Raw genomic sequence first — 20,454 nt, forward strand, 5'->3', positions numbered from 1 at the left:
CCTGGTTTCTGTGTGATGGGACAGGAAGCCACAGCCCCCACGTAGGCTCTAACAGGTACTTGTGTGGCAGAAAGTCCCTCTTCTGTTGATTTGCCCCAGTGCTAATCTTGACAGCACATCAGTTTTCATGGATGTCACTGTGTGAATCTCCAAGACCAGCACAACTCCATTTTGGACATGACCTATCTCAAAGTCAAACATCTTTTACCTGCTCTCCTCCTTATTCAAATAAAAATGGTTTTTTGACACAAAGGTGAAACTTGTGTTATGTATCTAATCTTAAACTTGCTTTTTCTTTGTGGTGCTTGTGCTCTGTGTGTTGGGCATGACACCTTAAAAAATGACAGTTGCAGACTCATGGTTATTTCTGCTATCAAGGGCTGGTCTCCCATATCTCTGCTCACATGCTTAAGCTCCCAAACCATTATTAGGGTTCTGCCTGTGACATAAAAGCAAAATACTGCAATTGCTTTCTTTATGCTTTATGGCTGTGACTTTTTTTTTTTTTTTTTTTTTTTGGTACATTTCTTTCTGCAGTGTGAAAGAAATCAGTGTCCACAAGATTTGAGTCTTCTTTGCTGAGTTTCTTGGGCTGTTAGCTACTACAGGGTTAGCACAAAATTATTAACAAGATATGTCTCCAAAACCTGAGCACTTTAAATGTGCTTTGCAGAAATATAAAGGACTGGAAAACTATATAAAGGAGGGCTATTTTCATTTGCAGTGATGTCTCAGTGAGTGGCTGCTGCAAGATGTGTTTAGCAAAGGAACACGGATAAGGCTGAGGAGAGCTCCTACACAAGTTTACTACACATTTACCTAAGGGCTGCCTGTCCGCAGCAGAACCCTGCAGGTACGTATTCTTTAACCACCTCGGGCAGCACCTTCCTCCGGATGGTGGAGCTTTGCACTGCTGTGCCCTGTCGAGCACGGGAGCGGAGCCGCCCCCAGACCGGGGCGAGCCTCCGCTCCCCTTCCAGCCCCCGCGTTCCTTTCACTCCGCATTCCAACGCGGGTTTCCGCGCCCCGAGCAGACGGGCACGCGTCCCCAGGACGCCAGGGCCGACGTACCGGAGGCAGCAGTGGGACGGGACGGGACGGGACGGGACGGGACGGGACGGGACGGGACGGGACCAGCGCGGAGCCCGGGGGGCGCTGCCCGCACTGTGGCCAGGGCGGGGCGGGGCGGGGGCGCGGCTGAGAGCGGCGCAGGGAGCGGCGCGGCCCCGGCTCCGCCTCTGCTCCTGCCCCGCCTGGACGGGACGGGGGCGGCCCCGGGCAGGAGCGTGCGGCGGCGGGAGCTTTCCTTGTCCTTCTCCTCCGCGTCACCCCCGCTGCCGGCTCCCCGCGGCGGCTATGCGCTGCCGGGACCGCCCGGCCGAGCGGCGCTGAGGGGGCGGGCGGACAAAGGCTGCGGGCTGGTGCCGGCTCTGGGGCGCGATGGAGCGGCGCGGCGGCTGAGGCGGCTCGGTGGGGCGAGCCGAGCCGAGCCGAGCTGAGCCGAGCCGGACGAGAGCAGCACATGGTGCGCGGCTGGTGCCCGGCGCTGCGCACCCGCGGGCGGGCCGAGGGGCCACCATGGACAACTTCTTGGCGGAGGTGAGCGCGGGCCGGTGGGATTCTCCTCCTACTCCTTCTCCAACGTGGGGTCGCTTTGTGGGACAGGATACCGGCAGCAAAGCGGCGGGAGGCTCACGGAAAATGTTCGTTCCCTCGAGTAGTTCGGTTTGCAGGGTGTTCACAGGAGCAGCGCCCGGGGAGCGGGAGGCAGGCGGAGAGGGAGGGAGAGAAGGAGCTGCGCCCCCCAAATTCCCGGCCTCTGTGGCTGTGGCCGAGGCGGAACTCGGAGTCGCCGAACTGCAGCGGTGCTGCGCGGGCTGTCCGCAGCCGGGCGGGCTCACGGCGCTGACTGGGGCTCATTAGAGCGGCGGGGGATGGAGGCTCCGGTGCCGCCGCGCTGCCCCCCAGCCCCGCGCCCACCGGCGGCGCCTCCCCCGCGGCCGGGACCCCGCGGGACGCGGGCAGCGGGGGCGCCGGTGCGGACCCTGCCCCGCTTCCTGCTGCCTGCGGCGGGGCAGCCTCTGAAGCCGTGCCTGGGTGGGAGTGGGGAGTCCCTCCTCGGGGGTTCCCCGTGTGAAAGCCGGGGAGCGCGCTTTGTCCGCCTTGCACGGGCACGAGAGGCTTCAAACGATGAAGGTTTCAGAGACAGGGCTGCCGTTGGGCACCCTTTTTAAAAGGTTTGTTTATTGAGTGTGTGTCATTAAGTACAGACGAAATCTTTTATACAAAATGCAAAGGAGGCAGGCTGAATTCCTGAAAGTCGTTTGAGCTTTACCGTGGTCTTGTGGATCTTGACAACTTAAGTATGTCGGGTGAGGAATCAAATCAAAGGTGCTTTGCTACTGACTCAGGATATTTGATAAAACTCAGAACCTTGGGTCCTCTTCTGGTCCAAGCTAGCTGAATTTTGTACAACAATACTTTACTGGATAAGTTTGTCCCGCCTGGTGTAGACACAGCCTTATGAACTTAAAATGTGCAAGATCAATGTCTTCTCTGTGTGTGGGTGTTGTGTCTGTAGTTTGCTGGCAAAGCCTGTGACTGGGTTGTGACTTCTGGTGACTGCCTGCACACTTGCTTTAATTGCACCTCTTGCTAAAGCAGTTGTACTGTCAGGGTTGTAAATACAGGCCAGGCATCTGTTTTACAGGATTGTGATTAATCTGCAAAATTGTCCTTTGCCCTCATGAAACAGCATCCTTCATGTTCTTGGTGCTACTGTTTATGCTTCCGCAAGAAAAATAGGTGATCTGTTTACCGAAATAGTAATTAGTCAAATAAAAGAAGGTCATACACTTTATTGCTTGTTGGCTTTTCATTTGTCAGACAACAAAAGTTTTGTCAACTGCACTCAGAAGGAAGAAATGCAGGATTAGCTTTGATGAAGTCTGAGTTAAGTAGTAATACTGCCTTTTTTTTTGTTTAGAGGATGTAGCCTTCACCTTTCAAAAGCTTGTGAGCCATGAGCAATATGGTAGTATTAACCTAGCCTTGCAAAATTAGTCTGAAGAGTCATTTGCCCCAACACAAAGTACTGCAGTGTGCCCTACATAAAGGTGAAGAAGAGTTTTCATGGTTTTGACTCCCCTATTAGGCAAAATTACTTGCTCCAGGGAAAATACAAGTAAATTTTGCCTGTCTGTGTTACCATTTCAGCATATATTTATGTTAATCTGCGGTTGCTTCATGTGGACTTTGATCTTTCTTAAGAACTTTGACTCCCTTTCAACATGCAGATATTACTTTAAAAGATCAGTAAATATAGCACCTTGACTTTAATCTGCATCCAAAGTCCCACCCACAAGTATAAACATTTTCCTTCCCTCACTCTGGAGCAGAGCATATGTAAATGGAAAATAGAGAGGATGAGGCACAATAGCAGAAATGCACTGAATCTGACCCAGCTACCACAGAAGAATATCTGTTGAAGGCACTGGATTGAGCCACTAGGTAACTTAATTTGTGCAAGGCAGACATCCTGCAGCTGCTCTTTAAAAAAATATTTGCTGACTTACCTAAGGGAATTACTGTTCTCCTTAAAATAAGTTATAGTGTAAGGAAGAAGGAGGAAGCTAGATGAAAGGCACAGGTGAAAAGCCCAACGTGCTCAGCTCTTCTTTGTCAGTGATGTAAGCCTGCTGATATAATTATATTTTGGGAGAAAAGCTGGTAGTGGGAAGGGTAAATACTGGCACTTCAGAGGGCTCGTTCCTCAGCGTTACTAAGAAGCTCCTGTTCGCCACACTGGAGGCAGAAGTGTCTTCAGTCTGGGTTTTGCAGAAAATATTGTACAACTTAAAGGTTAACAGGAAAAAACGAAAACTCTGCATTATTATTTCTCCCTAGCTACATGCTAAATATAACATGCCTCACTATAGGGTGATGCTTACTGGAATAAAATGAGGCAACTGAGTGAGACACCTCTGGAAATCAGGAGGTGCATCACAAGGGATGTACTCCTGTTGGGACTTGCTGCCTTAAGTGAGGTGTGGGTTAATGCCAGGCTCGTGCCAATCATCTGACACTGCCATCTTTTGTGACTTGCAGCTCTTTGACTTCTCCTTCTTGCTGCCCAATTTCCTTTCTTTACTCTTTCTTAGTATTCATAGCTTTTATTGTTAAAGGACAACAAGTGGTTGCACTTGTCTCCTGGGAAGCCTTGATTTCCATCCCTGTCGCAATTTTCTAGCTCCACCAGTTTAAAAAAAAAACAAAAAAACATGGCTCTAAGTAAAGAATTAGGCTAGAAAAGTTTGTCCTGTAACTTACTCCCCAACGTGCTCTAATTGCTGCAAGGTATTAATGTAATAACAAAGTTGCATTCTAAATACAGAGGAAAAGTATTTTCTGATGCTTTTTTAAAGGCTATTGATTGGTCTATGCTACCTTACAGTCTTTGAAGGAAAGTTGGAGGTAGAGTTTTAATTTTTTTTGTTTGTTTTTGTAGACATATTTGCTTACCTAAAGTATTGAAACCTGTAGAAATCCTCTATGGGTATGTGCAATAAAGCCATTTGGCTGTGTTGCTTAAAACAGCCTGAAAAAATTGTTCCCATATGTTTTGCCAACAGCCAGAGCGGTCTCAGGGGAACAGGCTCCTGTGGTAGCTGAGGTCAGACTTTTTTCCAGTGAGAATGCATCCCTACTTGAGAGGGGATGTATGCCATGAGGGAAGGAAGAAAGTAATTTCCAGATGAGGCAGAAGACAAGGAGAGGGGAGCTCAAACTGCCCCTTCAGCATCTAAAGTTCCCAAGGAGTGCTTATCAGGGCAGCAGGGGAAGAGGATGCAGAAGTCAGGTTTATCTTCTTCCTCTTACATGGTAGTCACTTTGACCAATACGTACGGCATGTTGCACCCAACCGTGATTGCTGTCCTTGTCACAGAAGAAGTCTGGCATTTTCTGACCCAGCAGAGGTCAGAAAGGGCTTGAAGTTAGGAGAAACTTCTTTAGGACATCTTGTCCAAACCTGTCCTCAAAGCTGGTGCTTAGCTTCTGGGGAACTAACTTGCAGCACGGTGTGTATAGTGGTGGCTGCAGGGATTGTTTGGATTTAGCTGTTGCCAACCTTAAAGGAATTCCCCCCACCCTTGCAACTGGGGAAATTGAGGAAAACGGAGAACAACTGTGTGTCATGCCTTCTGTGTAGCATGTCTGGCTAGATGATGTTGAGGGAGATCACTATAAAGGCATCACCGACATAGAGGTCCTGCTGATGTTTATCCAACACTGCAAAGAAGTTTATTTGGAACTGCAAGGTACCCTCCCAGTGTCCTTTGAGGCACAGCAGATACTTTGTGCCTGCCATGCTTTTATTTTTAGCATTACCACTGGTACCTGGAGTTCAGAATGGTTTCCTTAATTTCTGCTCTCTGCAGTTGCCGATACTTGCCTGTGTACCCTGTTTCAAGGAGAGGGCTCCCAGCATGTATTCTCAGGGAGCAAGTGTTGAACCTCCCTCTGTGGGAAGGATATGGGACAAAAATTTAGCTTCAGGAAGATGTCAGAGGAGGTATCTGCTTGAACCTGGAATCTCTTAATTCAGCAGCTTGCAGCAAGCTTTTTCTCTATTCTCTCTTGTTGCAACATTTGGCAGATCACAGCCTTGCAGCACTGAGTCCTTTGAGGGATTCATCATCTCCTGCAGACAGGTGGCCTTGGCACCACCAAGGTAATTCACCTAATGAAAAAACCTGGTGGTGCAAATAAATACCTGCATTGATATACATGGGTTCTGGCTGTGCTGTGCAGCACAGTGTATGTGTTTGGGATGACCTTTGAAGTTTCCCCAGTTTTCATTTACAAGTGTTTTGATGATAACACAAGCATGGGTCTGATGTTCCAGCTTTTAGTATTGGTGTAAGCTGTGTAGCTTACACCAGCAAAGTTGTCCTTTAGTCTGGTGGGGCAAAGCCTGTGAGTGATGGCATAAAGGTGTTTCTGGAGACCTTCTGAGCACCAAAGGCATGCCAAGCAGAAACAGTGTCTCTTTTGGCTGTTGACGTTGGCTGTGTTCTCTGAATTTTCTGAGCTCTGACTTCTCATATTTAGGTTTTTTTGAAAGCTGATGGTTGCTTTGTCTGCAGTTATTTTTAGGTTAATTGGAGAGCACTGTGTTTTGAATAGAAGATGTTTCAAGGGGGCTTAGATCTACCTTATCGAGTCAGAAAGATGAAGTTTTTTTCAGATTTATTGCTCCAAGTTGGAAAACACATTCAGCTCATCAGTATCATGTAATGGTTACTGCCCACCACTGATACTCACATGTGCCTTTCATAAGACAAATTTGTGCAACTGAAACATTGTCGTGGCTGGGCTGGAGCCTAGCAATCCAGTTGGCACTGCACGTATTGTAAAATGACACAAGAATTCTCTTAAAGCTACAAAATATGTAAGTTTTGAAGTTGGCAATGGGAGGCTCTACATTCTGCAGGGTCTGCTTGTGGTTTTTTTTGGTATGTTCAGTCAGTCTCCAACCAAAGAAAAGCTGTGAAACCCACTATTACAGGAGACTTGGCTGCTTCTGAGTCTGGGTTTTTTTTTTACATTCTGGTGACACCTCACTGAAATGTTAACTTATTTTTTGGTCTTTTCCCTAATTGTATATTTGTGTTAGCACTTTGTCTGTAAGCTATTTTGCTCTAAGAAGATGTTCTTCTTTATACATGTTTTAAATTGGTGAGTATTGTGTATGGGTGATATTGACCATGGTGAACCTCTTCAGTGGTTTTTTTTGTTTGGTTGGTTTTTTGTGTTTTTTCTTTGTTTTGTTTTTTTTGATTTTGTTTGTTTGTTTGTTTGTTTGTTTCAGGGCTGTCACACAGCTTGCTGGCTGGTAAAAGGGAATAGTGCTTGAAAGCATGGCTAATCCCAACTTATTTTTGAGGCCAAGTGGCACGGGTTTTTATCAGAAACGTTCCACTTTTTTTTCCGTGATTCTGTAATGGCAGGAGAGAACCACTTTGAAGGAGAGAGGGAAGCAAAAAGAAAGGGTAGCTTGAGCTTTCGGTGTCATGTGGGGAGTTTAGTGCACTGGTCCAATGAGTAACCTGAGATACCTTGCAACCTTTCAGTGCTCTTGTTGCCCCAGTGTGCCTCAAAAGATAAAAGGAAAAGTTTGGGGCCCCTTATCAATAATTATGCATGGTTGTACCACAATAGGCTTCTGCTCTGGTGATTTCAGCTGAATCTTTGTTTTCAGCGTGGTAAGACCAATATAGTCTCATGAATCTGTTTTTTGACTTTAGAAAATAGCTGAAGAAAAACTGGCTCTGTGTGCTGGAGCATATATCTGAATATCTATATACATTGTCACTGTGGTAATCAACCCCTAGCAAGTGAATAATGTGCCTCCTTCTTTTTTTCTTTCAATATGGATTGTTAATATTGATGGTACTTCTAAAAAATTTCTATCAAGACAAATGCCTTTTTGTGTCTCCTGGACGGGTGCAGACCCTGTGGAAGGTACAGCAGCCTCCAGCCAAGAGCAGGAGAAGCAGCTCCACCCCTGGAGTGCCTGGCAGGTTGACTCCAGTGCAGTGGCAGTTCTGAAGGGAATCGTGTCCTCTGGGTAGTTTGATCTCACCAACCTTTTTGGCTGCAGGGCCAGTACTTTTCCTTAGTGAATCACTGTCTCCAGATGTGGTCAGAGCCAGGAACATAGTTTTGGGTGGAGTATGGGTAGAAGGGAAGGAGGTAAAATTCACTCTGAATTAAGACTTTTGCTGAGGGGGCAAAAGAAAAAAATTATCAGCCTTAAGTCACTAATTGTGACAACTTTACAAGTTTTAGGATGTGACCTCAAAACTTGCTTGATTAATTATGACTTCAGGCTTGTATCAGAGGGTCATGGCTTAGATGTTCTTGTTTCTCTTGGTTTTTCCTGATATTTATCATTATGTGACATTTTAAACCATTAGTGAGACATGAATGAGGATGATGTGGTGTTGGGACCACAGCTAATGGTAAATTACTGGATTTAGGTATTATTGGTTCAAATTTTGCCTGGTGGCTTTTTTTTTGTCTCCAGTTATTTAGGATTTTCTAAGATGTCCTATGTCTGACATATGAGCATTATCCACTGGCCATATTTACTGTAATGCAACTTTGTTCTGGACAACACCCTGATTAAGAAAGGTTAAGTGGATTATCCTTTTCTTAAGAAGTCTCCTGACTAGCTCAAACACTCCATTCTTATAAAGGCAGAACTTTTTAAGTTTGGATTCAGAATGGGAACAGATAATTGACCATGCTCCAGATCTGCCTTGTGAAGTAAACTATATCTATGCTGAAGAAGAAACTACTCCTTTGCTATGTGGAAAATATGAGCATTATATTAGGAAAACATACTGGGAAAGATTCATTAAGAGAGAAGGAATGAGTAAAAATTGTTTGTATTTCTAAATGTTCCTGTAAGAAGAAGGGGGATGTCTGGGGAGAATATACTGTCCAGTTCTAGACTCATTTCTGCAAAGCTGGTGATTAATACTGTAATCTCAGGTAGGTTCAAATATCATTTATGCTTGTTCCTGATATCATGAGCCAGGACAGCCAATGTAGGGATGTCTGGCAGCTTTTCTACAAGGTCTTGTTCTGTAGGCATTGTGACTGGATGGACACTTTCCCATTGCAGACCGGTGACTGACTGAGGAAGGCTGCTGAGTTGATTCAGCTGTAAATGCGTCATACCTGTGCTTGTTTTACTTATAAATGTAAATACTTGCTCTCTATTTAGCTGCTGTTTTCCTTTGGGCCAAGTGACCTTTTTTCAGTCCAGCCTGTGAAAGCCTTCTTATTTGGTATAAAGTTTAGGGAGTTGAGGTTTTGTTGTTTTTTTTTTTTCATTGAAATTGCAAGCATGAGTGATGTTGGAGTAACTTAATAATATATAGGGTTTTCTGTTGAATAGTTTACTAGGAACAGACACAATTTTTGTTCACACTGAAAGCATGGCAGAAATTGGGGTGTGTTCGGTTTTGCTGGCCAAAGTTAACATTTCTGTTTTCTGTAGGCTCTTCTATAGAGGGGTTTAACATAAAATTTCTCTAAGAGATCTTGTAGTTTTTCCTAGTGTGCAGTTGTGCTTAGGTACTTTTTCACCAAGGGGTAGCCACAGTCAGTAACTGGAAAAAAAACCAAGACACACTTCAGCCCTTTTAAGGCTTTGAGGAAAACTCTGCAGTTTACTGTGGTGTATTCAAAAGTGAAAGGTACTGGTAATTTGTATGGTTTTTTAAAGTTGCATTGAAAATCAGATGAAATAAACCTTCAGCTGGATTTCTTGTGTGTTTCAATGACCTTGTCCCCAGTAGGTAAACGTGAGCGTATTGGAGCAGAGCCTAAATATGGGAGTCAGTTTAATACCTTTTACTCCTTCTAGGATTAGTGGCATACTGCAGGAAAACTTTCTAGAGGATAGACTTTACTCATGTACAATCCAGTGTCCTGCCAGACTTTAGAGTTTAATAGGTTTCCTGTATTTGTATGTTAATACCTTATAGCAGATACATGCATTGTTTCAGTGGGGCATGTTGCCTGGTTTATGGTATCAGACTTTCTTTTCTTTGAGAGTATGTTGTCTTCATCTTGCAGCAAGCCTCACTAGGCTTTTGGCTTAATATTAAGCTAAGGTGAATGTTCAAGAAATCAATGCTTTTTTTAAACCAACTCTTAGATGGATTAAATGCGTCTGTGACATTTTTCGTGGGTTTGGTTCTGGTTTGTTCCAAATGAGGGAAGGAGGAAGAAAGAGAGGGTAGCTCAGCAGCAGATTTCAGGGACCAAGCTGTGCCTTCACACAGGATCCTGGCTGGTGGCATGCACAGGGTGAAGGGCTGTGTTGGAGGATGCAGGAAATAAAAGATTAACTGCTCTTTGATGTATTAGTATTGCCTTTTCCTATATATTCTTGGGAAACTATTCATAATTTTTTATTATAAGTCAGTGATACAAGAGTGTGTTAATACAAGTCTCTTTTGTTTTGGAGAATGCCCTAAAGGGTGTTGCTGTAAGGACACCTTAGCAGAGGAAAATGTTTGGTTGTTGTTTTTTCCCCCAGGGGGCAAAACTATATTTCCACTCTGAGCAGGTTTATCCGAGGGCATTTTATCACGGCACATCTGGCTCTATACTGGGGTTATCATTAAAAGTATTGAGGGTCTTGTGGGTTGTGTTCTCTGCTCTTAACTTCTTGGCATGGTAATGCTGACAGAGTGGTACCCAGCTGCCCAAGTCTGCAATCAAAGTCAGGATTGATTGTGGTGCCTTTAGCACAACTTCAGGTAGAGACCTGAGGCTAAAGGGTTGTTAAGTACCAGCTGTCAGCTGGAATTACAAAGCAGAGTATTACTGAAAGTTGTCATCAGAGTTAACACCCCAAATCCCTTGGCCCTCTTTCTCTTACCGACTTTCAGAAGTCTTTAGAAAACTACTTTTGATGAACTTTCCAGCATCTGGAGAAAACATTTCTGCAGTTCTTGAAATGATTGTGAACTGTGAAAGTGGTGCTACTGGCAAAGCCTTGTGTGGTTTTGGTGTTGTGTGCTGCATGTGCCTGTTGATCTTGCTGAGAGAAGTGCAGGATTTCTCTGAAAGTTTCTCACGCCTTCTCTTTTGCATTCAGCTAAACTGGCCCTGGGTTTGGGGACAGGAGATAAGAGAAGTTTATTCGTTGTTTTAAAAAAAGTATTGATGTTTATAGCATTATCGGAAATGGATTATTTGTTCTTATTTTAGTTGCTGTTGTTTAGAGTGACATTGAAATGTTTTCTCAGATTAAGTTAAATATATTTGTTAAGAGAATGGGATTGTTTTTCTTATGAAGTTGTTTATTTTGAGGAGAAGTCAAATCCTTTTGTTTAATGTATACATCTGATTACAGAGCCAGTGGACATCATTTCTATTTGACCATTTCAGTGGCTCAAACCCAGCTTTGTGTCTTGGTTAGGTTATATTTTTATTTGCTTCAGAAAGGAGCCAAGTTGGCGGGACACGAGTCACGTCGGGAGTCACACTGGAGTTCACGTCGGGACAAGGAATAGATGCTCATTCTGTAGGTCAGACTTCTTGCTTTGTTGGTTGTCTTCTTGGTTCTCTTCCCCTTATTAAATATAGACTGGGTTTGTGATTAGGGTTTATCCCCTCATTAAAGCTTTCTGGTGATGGGTATGATGAATAGGTTTGTTTGGTGTGTCCAATCAATTAGTATATTCCCCAGAAGAAAATAAGAGCAGCGTTTACAGCAGGGCTTTGAAGGGTGGCATTTCCTGCTGCCTTTCAGACCGTGTACCAGGAGGAGTGTCCTATGAAGTGAGCTCTTTGTTCTTGAAACTCCAGTCGGATTCTGCCGTGTGATACTTGATAAGCTCTTTCAAGGAATAAACATACCCAGAAAATCTATGCTAGAAGATGTAATTTGCAGCAGACCCTTTTTTTCCTCCTTGCAATAACATTTCTAGTAATTTGCACACCAAATTTGAGAAGATTTAACAGATGATAAATGGGACTTCGGCGTTTTCACAGCACTTAAGGCAAAAGGCTGATTCTCTGTTTTTTGTTAGTTTTAAGAGTCTCTACTCCCAATTTCTGTTCCTATCACACCATCATTTTGCCTTGGTGATCCAGTACCTTAAATGACTAGGACTCTGGTGCAGTAGTTAATACCCCAGATTTCTTTTTACAGAAGCCCATGAATAAACTTAATTGCAATGTGATGAAATAGTTATATTAAAATTTTACTATGTAGTTACACCTTTGTTGCATGCCTTTGTACCATGCAGTTAAGGTGGAGATGCCATCAGGACCTGGTGGAGGACAGAAAGTGGTACAGAAATCTGTGCATTTTCTTATGAGCATCCAGTGATCCTTTGCTGGTGGCTTGTTCTCAGCAGTCCTTACTGAGTGAAAAAGGAAAACATTGAGTCATGGAATCCTTTTCCTTCAGACAGGGAATCAGCAGTTATTGTGTTCCAGGTGCTTCTGGACTCAGGCAAATAAAGACAGTAATTCTGAATTTTGATTTCTTGAACTTGTGTGCCGCTTACAGAAACACTTCTTTATATTGTATGGAAACATTTGATTTGAAAAGTGCACAGTCGCTTTATGCAGTCAGAGAGGCCACAAAAGCTTTGCTGTTTTCCTGAGAATTTTTTTTTTTTTTTTCCTGCTGGAAGGCATCAGAGGTTTTGGTAGGCAATATGAGCTGTGACTGTCCAAGAGCACAGGGATGTGCCTCCCACTCTGCATGTAGACATTAGGCAAGAAGAGTGGCTGCACATAAATCAGTGGCTAAATTGAAGGGACAAGAAAGGCTTAAGGCAGCCAAGGCCCAGACACTGGCAGCAACAGATCATGGGTCACACTGCTGCTGGGATGGCCCCAGGCACTCCTGGGGAGGTTCAGGAGAGGAGCTAGCATCAGGCTCTGAGCAGGAGCAGATGGTTTAGCAGGATGACTCCTCAAAGGGGGCTCCTTGTTGGATACAGTGCCTGATAGCTACTGCTTTAAAATGCATGAATTAAGTTTTTTTTTTGTTTTTTTTTTTTTTTGCTTTGTTTTTGGTTTTTTTTGGTTTTTTTTTTGTTTTTTTTTTTTTTTTGCTTTGTAGCTCCTTTCAACTTTGTAGAATAATCTTCTGTTGCTGTCCTCTAACCAGCTGGAGTTTTCTTTCCTAGCTGTAGGTTTTGAGTGTGTATTTGCTGGTTGGGTCTTGGGTCTTTGGTATTATTGGAAAAGACCCACAAGAATCACTGAAGTCCAACTCCTAGATGTGCACAAGACACCCCAAGAATTACACCATGTGCCTGAAAGCATTGTCCAATGCTTCTTGATCTGTGTTGGGCTTGGTGCTGTGACCACTCCCCTGGGGAGCCTGTTCCAGTGCCCAGTAACCCTCTGGGTGAAGAACCTCTTCCTGGTATCCAACCTAGACTCCCCTAACACAGTTCCACATCATTCCCTTGGGTCCTATCACTGGGCACCAGAGAGAAGAGTCTCCCCCTCTGTTTTCCTTCAGAAGGAAATTCTAGACCCTGATGAAGTCTCCCCTTACTCTTCTCTTCTCCAGGATGAACAGACCAAGTTACCTCAGCTGCTTCTCGTATGGCATCCCCTCCCGATTCTTCACCATCTTTGTGGCCTTCCTTTGGACGCTCCTTAATGGCTTTATATGTTTCTTACATCGTGACACTCAAAACTGCCCACAGGACTCAAGACTGAGGCCACCCCAGCTCAGAGCACAGCAGGACAATCCCCTCCCTTGTCCGGCTGGCGATGCTGTCCCTGATTCCCCCGCAGGACGTGGTTGGCCCTCCTGGCTGCTGGGGCACTGCAGACTCATATACAACTTTCCATCAGCCAGGGCACCCAGCCCCAGTCTCTCCATCCCCAGGCTGCACATACATTCAGGGCTGCCCCATCCCAGGTGCAGAATCCGACACTTTTCCCTTTTTGAACTTCGTATGGTTGGTGATTGCCCAGCCCTCTGTTTTGTCTAGGTCTCTCTGCAGGGCCTCTCTTCCTGTGAGGGAGTCAACAGCTCCTTCCATTATAAATGCCAAAATTCTGGAAATTCTTGCATTTTATAGTAGTCTTTTTAAATATCTTTTTTTTAGTGGTATTGAGCAATGATGTGCTTCTAGATAGTTTGGTATAGGCATATTGGAGAAACCTGTGGTTTTTCTCAAGAAAGCTGCTGTAATATATGTTGCAAAAAATGGGATTTTGGCATTTGTTATTAGTGCTTCATGGGTGGCAAAAATTATTGTAATAAAATCTTCCCTTTTGCGGTTTCTCTACTTTTTGTTACTGTGTGATCATCTTTTCCACTCATTTTGTTCCAGACACTCTACCAGAGGAACAAATAGTCAGCAAGTGGCTCTTTCTTTCCAGAAGTCCAGTTGTGGTATTACTGCTTGTTTTTCAGGAAAGAGCTGGATTTTTATCAGATCTTTGTAACTGTTAGAAAAGGGAAAAATTTCGGGAGTTCTGTCACTTGGCAAATGTTTTGTTGCTGGAGGTAGTCTGTACCTGCAGCCATTGGGATTTTTGCTCTTTACATCTTCACTTGTGGAAGGGTCTCAGACCCCTGGGAAGTAAGGATGCTCCTTGTGTGTGCTTTGCAAAAGAAAAGGTTGTGTCAGTAAGCTCAAAGGTCTGACTCTATAAGGTGCTTGTTCCTTTGTAGGTGTGTGCATTTATTTAGCTTGCTGAGATTTTATTGTACTCCAGCTGCCATGCTATGCTGTTCCTTCCTTTCCCTACGTACCAATGAGGAGGAAAGGCGTGGGGGAAGAGAATACCTTGTATTGTTTGCTGGTGTAGATCTAAACAGGATATTTGTGCCTTCTGTTAACCTGTTGTTCCTTGCTAATATTGATGTTACCTATGATTCTTGTATATTGCATGTATTTTTTTTTTCCATTTCTTAAATTTAAGTAAATTATTAGGCACAGCTGTTGTGTCTGCACAGGAGGAAATATAAGGCGAGGAATTGCTTCAAGGTTATTTAGAAGCAGAAAAGTTTGGTTAGTTTGTGTATCTTCTCCCTCTTTCTTACTTTGTAGTTTGAATTAACTGAAGCAGCAAAAAAAAAAAAAGAAAAATCTGTTTGTTTGTTTATTTTTCCCAGTGACCTTGTTCACAGCTCAAAAGCCATACTGAGCAAGAATAACATAAATGTTGGAATTGCTGAAAACTTAAATTCCCTGATGGAAAGGTGGTTTGTTGAGGAGAAAAAATAAGGTCAGAACTAGTGGCCATTAGTGGCTATAAATAAAGTTACTCATTTAGGCCCTCAGATGGGTAAAAGAGAGAAGTTGTTCCAGTTTTTCATCTTTACCATGTGGTAAAAAGTAAGGTATGTCATGCCCTGCTGTTTTTTAGGTGACTTTAAAAATAGCTCTACTTGTGCTGTTTTCTGCTCAAAGGAAGGTTTTCAAGCATACTTGGATAAGTGATGAAAGCTGTTTGGCCCTAGTCTGAAATAAATACATGAGCTTATGAATCATTTCATAAGTAACATAGTAGAATCACAACATAGTAAGTTGTGTTCCCTGCAGGGCAGTGTCTATTCTGTCAGTACATTTACAGTTCTGATAAAACTCTGAATTTTGTTTTAAACCTGTATCTGTGATCATGTGAGCAATATGGAAATGGTGCAGGGAATAGCTAATGTGTACCCGTGGGTCAGTTGGCCTCTTTTATAAAATAAAACATGGTTTGCGACCTCATGAAGGAGCAGACTGATTTTCTTCCTTGGGGACAACAGCCATGGAAGTGAGGAGGAGGCAACAAACCAGCCTAAAGTAGCAATGCACTGAGACTGCCCTGGGGACCCTGGCAGAGTCTTGAAGAATCCAGGGGCTCCCTACTGAGTTTGGAAACCACTTCAGACAGACGGCTGGTTTTCCTAGGCTCCAGGTGTTGCATTTAACCTTATTTCAGAAGGGCACCGAGTGCAGTCTGGCTCTTTCTGTGTCTTTATTGCACTGTGTACAGTGCTGAACCCACAAATTACACTTTTAGTTTAAAAGTCTTTGTTTAAGAAGCAACTTTCTTCTATGCTTAGCTGTGTTTTCACCCAATTAAGTGAAGGATTTTGGGGCTTGCCTGAATAGCTGAATAATAATTAACCTCTCTTTGACTTAGTGGTGCAGAACTGGAACGTTCGTCTTCAGAGCTAGATTTCTTCTGCCTTGGTGGTGTTGGCTGACCGAGCAGTGACATGTGTCATGTCCTCTTTCCCCTGTAAAGCCAAGTGTATTTGTGGACATGTTACATTTTTCAGGCTTCTCTGGAAAGTAATAATAAAGATGCAATGCTCTTGGGCTTATCCTGAGTCCTTTATTAGGACACTGATTGTCCTACTCATTGTGACTCCCAGCTCGCTGTGTGCATTTTGCCCAGCAGCTCTTCCGAGGCTGAGTGGGCTGTTATAAAGGTCTCTCCTGATCCATGGGGGATGCAGGTAAGCAGATTGTTCCCAGTCTGTGAGATTTGCTTCTCTTACCAGCAGATGTTGGCAGTTCCCAAACAAGTGGATGCAGTTGTGGTTTCTGACTGGGCAGGAGCGGGAAGTTGCTGGGTAAGCAAAGGCTTATGGGTGGGTAGGCTTAAAGGCACAGAAGAGTTTTAGGGTTTTGATGATCTATAGCTAAGCTATGTGATCATGTCTAAAGATAATGAACCCAAAACAAGCAGTGGGAGTGAGTTTCTAAAATTTGGTGCCTTGACCTGCATAGTACTGGGCTGCGTAATTCTTTCCATGGAAATTTCGTTCCTGATGTTGCTCTACTTAAAATAAGACATGGTAATCCCAGGATGAATATGGGACACAATTCCACCAGAGTAAGAGCAGAGTAATAATGTGTTTAAGCATTTTCTGAAATACCTCCTATTTTTCATTTCTAGTTGCATGCAAGTCCAAGCTTGTTGTGAGAGAAGAATTAATGAACATTTAGGGAAAGATGTCCCTAACTCTGACAGGGAAGGCTGAACTAGATGATCTTTAAAGATCCCTTCCAACATAAACCAGTCTATGACTGTGAACACTGCATCTACTGGGATTCAGGAAACTCCCAAAAATCCACTTAACAGTAACCAGGAAAAAATGATTGAAATCCAGGAGGTAACTACTGCTGGTCTTGGTACAAGTTATATTGAAGTAGCAGCGACCAGGCACGGCTTCTGCAGATCTGCTGTCACACTCACTGCAATGCACACTGCAGGGCCCCACTGCATTGCTGCCGTAGCTCCCAGGTGGGCAGCAGTGGGTGGCACAGCCCAGAGTGGCCTCCGCAGCCATGTCCGTCCTGTCAGGGATGAGGGCAGGAAGCCTCTGCCACAATCATGTCTCTGTGCTCTTCACACAGACATGGCTTGGTTAGCAGATGACTTGTCTAACTTACCACTGCTTTTTAACCCATCTCAGGATCATTGTTACATTGATTTGTACATTGACTGTAGAGCTGCTTTTATTGCAGACATGTCCTTGGAAAGACAGAAAACAGTTTTTTATTTCTAATTAATTTCTTTTAATGAACCTACCAAGCTGTCTCCTTACCTGTACACAAGCATGGCATGTATTGAGGGAAGATCATTTACCCCAGTGCCTTTTGAAGGGAAGATGTTCAAATCTGATCCACAAGATCCACAAGAGATATTTTTTGTTTTTTAGGAAACTGTCCTTAAGAGACTACTGTCTTTGAAAGACTACAAATACTGCTGCCATATTGGCACACAGAAGGTCAAGTTCAATGGTGTTGCCTTTAAATTATCAGAAAGGATAAGCAGTTATCAGCAGGATAAGCATCAAAGCAGTGTATGAAGTTGAGAGTAAAGAGCAGGTGCCGTTTTTACCTCTGCCAGTGCAACAGAATTGCCTCAGGGCTGGATAGGGTTAATTACACATCAGCCTTTGTCTTTCAGGCACCAGATGGTATCATGAGAGCTGCTGTTAGGAGCACAAAGTCCCAAGCTGGAAACATGGTGAAGAAAATAGACTTAAAGAAGAACTGGACATTGCTCTTTCCTCCAAATGAGCAGGAAGAAGTTGCGTGTGACATTATACGTTATTCTGTAAAGTAGTAACCGTGTTTTACAGGGCAAGCAGTGCTCCACACCTGTGGCACAGCATGGTCCTTGTTACTCATGCAGCTGCCTCGGGAACAGCAGGTGTGGATGTGTGTGCACTTGGGGTGATCCATCACCAGCCCATGCTCAGTCTTGAGTATTCAAGAATCAACTTGCTGGGGAAAATTTCTGCTGGAAGCTTTTTTTCTTTTCGCAAGAGAAGAACCACTGAATGATTCACATCCTGTATTTCTGTAAACGTGTCTATATATCATTTTTAGAGAAAAAATAAATGGATACAGTTTTATCTGAGAGAAAGCCTTGTACAGCATATTAGGCTGAAAAACCCCAAACAAGCTTCTTGCAAGTTGGCTGAAGTTGTGATATACCTCTGGAAATTGGATATGTTTGATGTGGGTCTTAATGTGATCTGAAGGAATGAAAATGGAGCAAGTGTCTCTTCATACTAGCTATGGACCTATATTCTGTAATTCTCCTGTACAAATGGGATCTTGCTTATGTGAACATGAGGTGTGGGTCTAACTCCTACGAGAAGAGAATGTCATGAAACCATGTGTATATCTGAAAATATACACAGAAGTTCTGAAGGTCACATTTGCGCATAAACAAATATGCTTGTGTCTCTGGAGATGAAAGGGAGCTGAAAACGTGACCAAAACAATGCCGTCTCAGCGCTCTCTTAACAAGATCTTTGTTCAGTGATAAACATGCTGCCAGAATTGAGCTGTGCTCATCTTATGAGTAAGCAGCTAGAATTATGATGAAATTATAGTAATGTCTTCAAAATAAAGACAAGTTGATACTTGAAACAACAGTGAAATTGTAGGAAGAGTGGCTCATGAGCAATGCAGGGAAAGTGATGTCATGTGAATGCTGTCGTGGGATTTGAATGATTTAAATTGCATTGCTGCACGTGCCAAAGTGCTACAGCCCTCAGCAAGGGCTTTTGTCATAGTCATCGAGTTACTACAGCGTTTTCCCTTGCCAATATGTTTTTCCCTCTCCTTGAGTGAAGTCGTGTAGTGTATAAATAAGGTTCTTGCCCTCCCTTGGACTTTGCACACATGCAAATAAAACCAGATCTACTGCCTGTGCTAAGCTCTGGGTAACTTGCTTGGAGGAGGAGCAGCAGGCACATAGTCCCTGCAGCTTGCTATATTTTCCACTGCATACATGAAAATGGTATGGAGCTCTGAGGACTCAAAATTAATTTCCTTAGAGGTGAGGAAATCTCCGTTCCTGCCTGCAGAATGAAGTATTTCATACGCTGCATCATGGGTTAGAGGTAGTATGTGTGGTAAGCAGAATGTGCTGCAGCCCTCAACAAGATGGTGATTTATGACTTCTTTGAAGAGAAATTTGGTTATTTTTAAGGCGAAGTCTTTTTGACCAGCCAACTAAAAGCTTGGAGGAAGCTAATACAGAGCTGGCAGTGTAGGAAGGCATTGCTACTCTAACATTTATTTGGAGTAAAGCCTAAGCAACTTTTCGTGTTGTCTACTTCCTAGAGTTCAGGAGTGTTGAAGAGCCACCAGCTTCAGCAAAACTGTCTTGTAAGGCTGTGTGTCTTGATAGTCATGAGCAAGATGCTTCTCAGTTGTTTCGACGCTGAGATTAGTGATAATAGACTTTTGTGTTTGTTTTTTGGAGATTAAAAATACAATTTTGGCTAAAGCAGTATGAATAATTAGTAACATGCTTGGAAACATTCACTTTTTTTGAAATGACATTTCTGAGAGTAATTCAGTAGGGATGAGGACCCCTCCAGGTGACCATGTTAGAGCATTTTTCCTAGAGGAGGTCTGGGCTGAAGAAGCAATCATTAATTCTTGTGTTTGTGTCACATTCATCTCAGCTGAAATGAAGCACGTGCTCTTTCTGACTAATGAGGCTTATCCAAATCCTCCTCTAATTGCTCTACACTAATTAGCCAAAAATGCTTCTTTTTGCACAATTCCATGCTTCAGCATTTGTGGGAAAGGGTTTTTATCAGTCATTTTATTTTACCTAAGAGTTCTTAAAAAATCCCAACAAAACAAGACAAAAACCACCACCCAAACAGAACAAATAGCTGGTTTGTTTGTTTTTTTTTTTTTTAATTGACAGCATAGTAATATGAGGAGTGACTTTATGATTAGCGTGAAAAGTAGTAAAAGATACTGTGTGGGTATAGGCAGAGGAAGGTATTTATATTTGTTTTATACTTGCATTCTTTTGTGCCATAAAAATCTGATTATGAGCATGTACAATTAAATATGTTTTAATAGCACTGTATGAAGCAGTCATGGAAAATTCCCAGTTTGAGCTTCTGCAGGCCTGCTATGAAGCCCATTTGCTTTGAGTTTTGTTTGTGTTATTACTTCTGCTTTAGGGCTTTGGGTTTGTTTGTTTGTTTGTTTGTTTGGGGGGTTTTTGTTTTGTTTTGTTTTTAATTTAAGAATAAGCACGTTTCTGGGCAAGGAAGAATCAGTAATACTGCATTCTGCGTGCTGCACTTGCTTTTTAATTTAGGCACACTGACAGTTTAACTTGAAATTATTGTGCAGTCAGCTTCTTTATAGATAATTTAAAGCATCATCCTTGTGATGGAAAGCTTGCAAAGCCCTCCCAGGTCTCACAGACTGGGGAACTGCACTCTGCTGTGGGAAGCAGGTGTTTATGGAATTGTCTGGGCTGACGTTTACAGAGTAGTTGGCTGATTTAATTCAAAAGTTTATAGAGGAGTTGGTTGATGTAATTCATTGCGAAGTAAAATGAATTTCCATGTAAACATTTATGCTGCTGAGTAGACACACTTTCAGAGGT

General features: G+C 43.4%; 1 protein-coding gene across 1 annotated transcript in view; it reads left to right on the plus strand.

Moving 5' to 3' along the window:
• Positions 1-1,303: 1,303 nt before the first annotated feature.
• MYO10 (myosin X) overlaps positions 1,304-20,454 on the plus strand; it is a 163,224-nt gene continuing 144,073 nt past the window's right edge. The window contains exon 1 of the mRNA XM_053977472.1: positions 1,304-1,599. Within this exon, the coding sequence (XP_053833447.1) occupies positions 1,579-1,599 (21 nt within the window). The 5' untranslated portion in view covers positions 1,304-1,578. The remainder of the gene's footprint in view (positions 1,600-20,454) is intronic.

This window comes from Vidua macroura, chromosome 1 (assembly GCF_024509145.1).
Source record: "Vidua macroura isolate BioBank_ID:100142 chromosome 1, ASM2450914v1, whole genome shotgun sequence".
Lineage (NCBI taxonomy): Eukaryota > Metazoa > Chordata > Aves > Passeriformes > Viduidae > Vidua > Vidua macroura.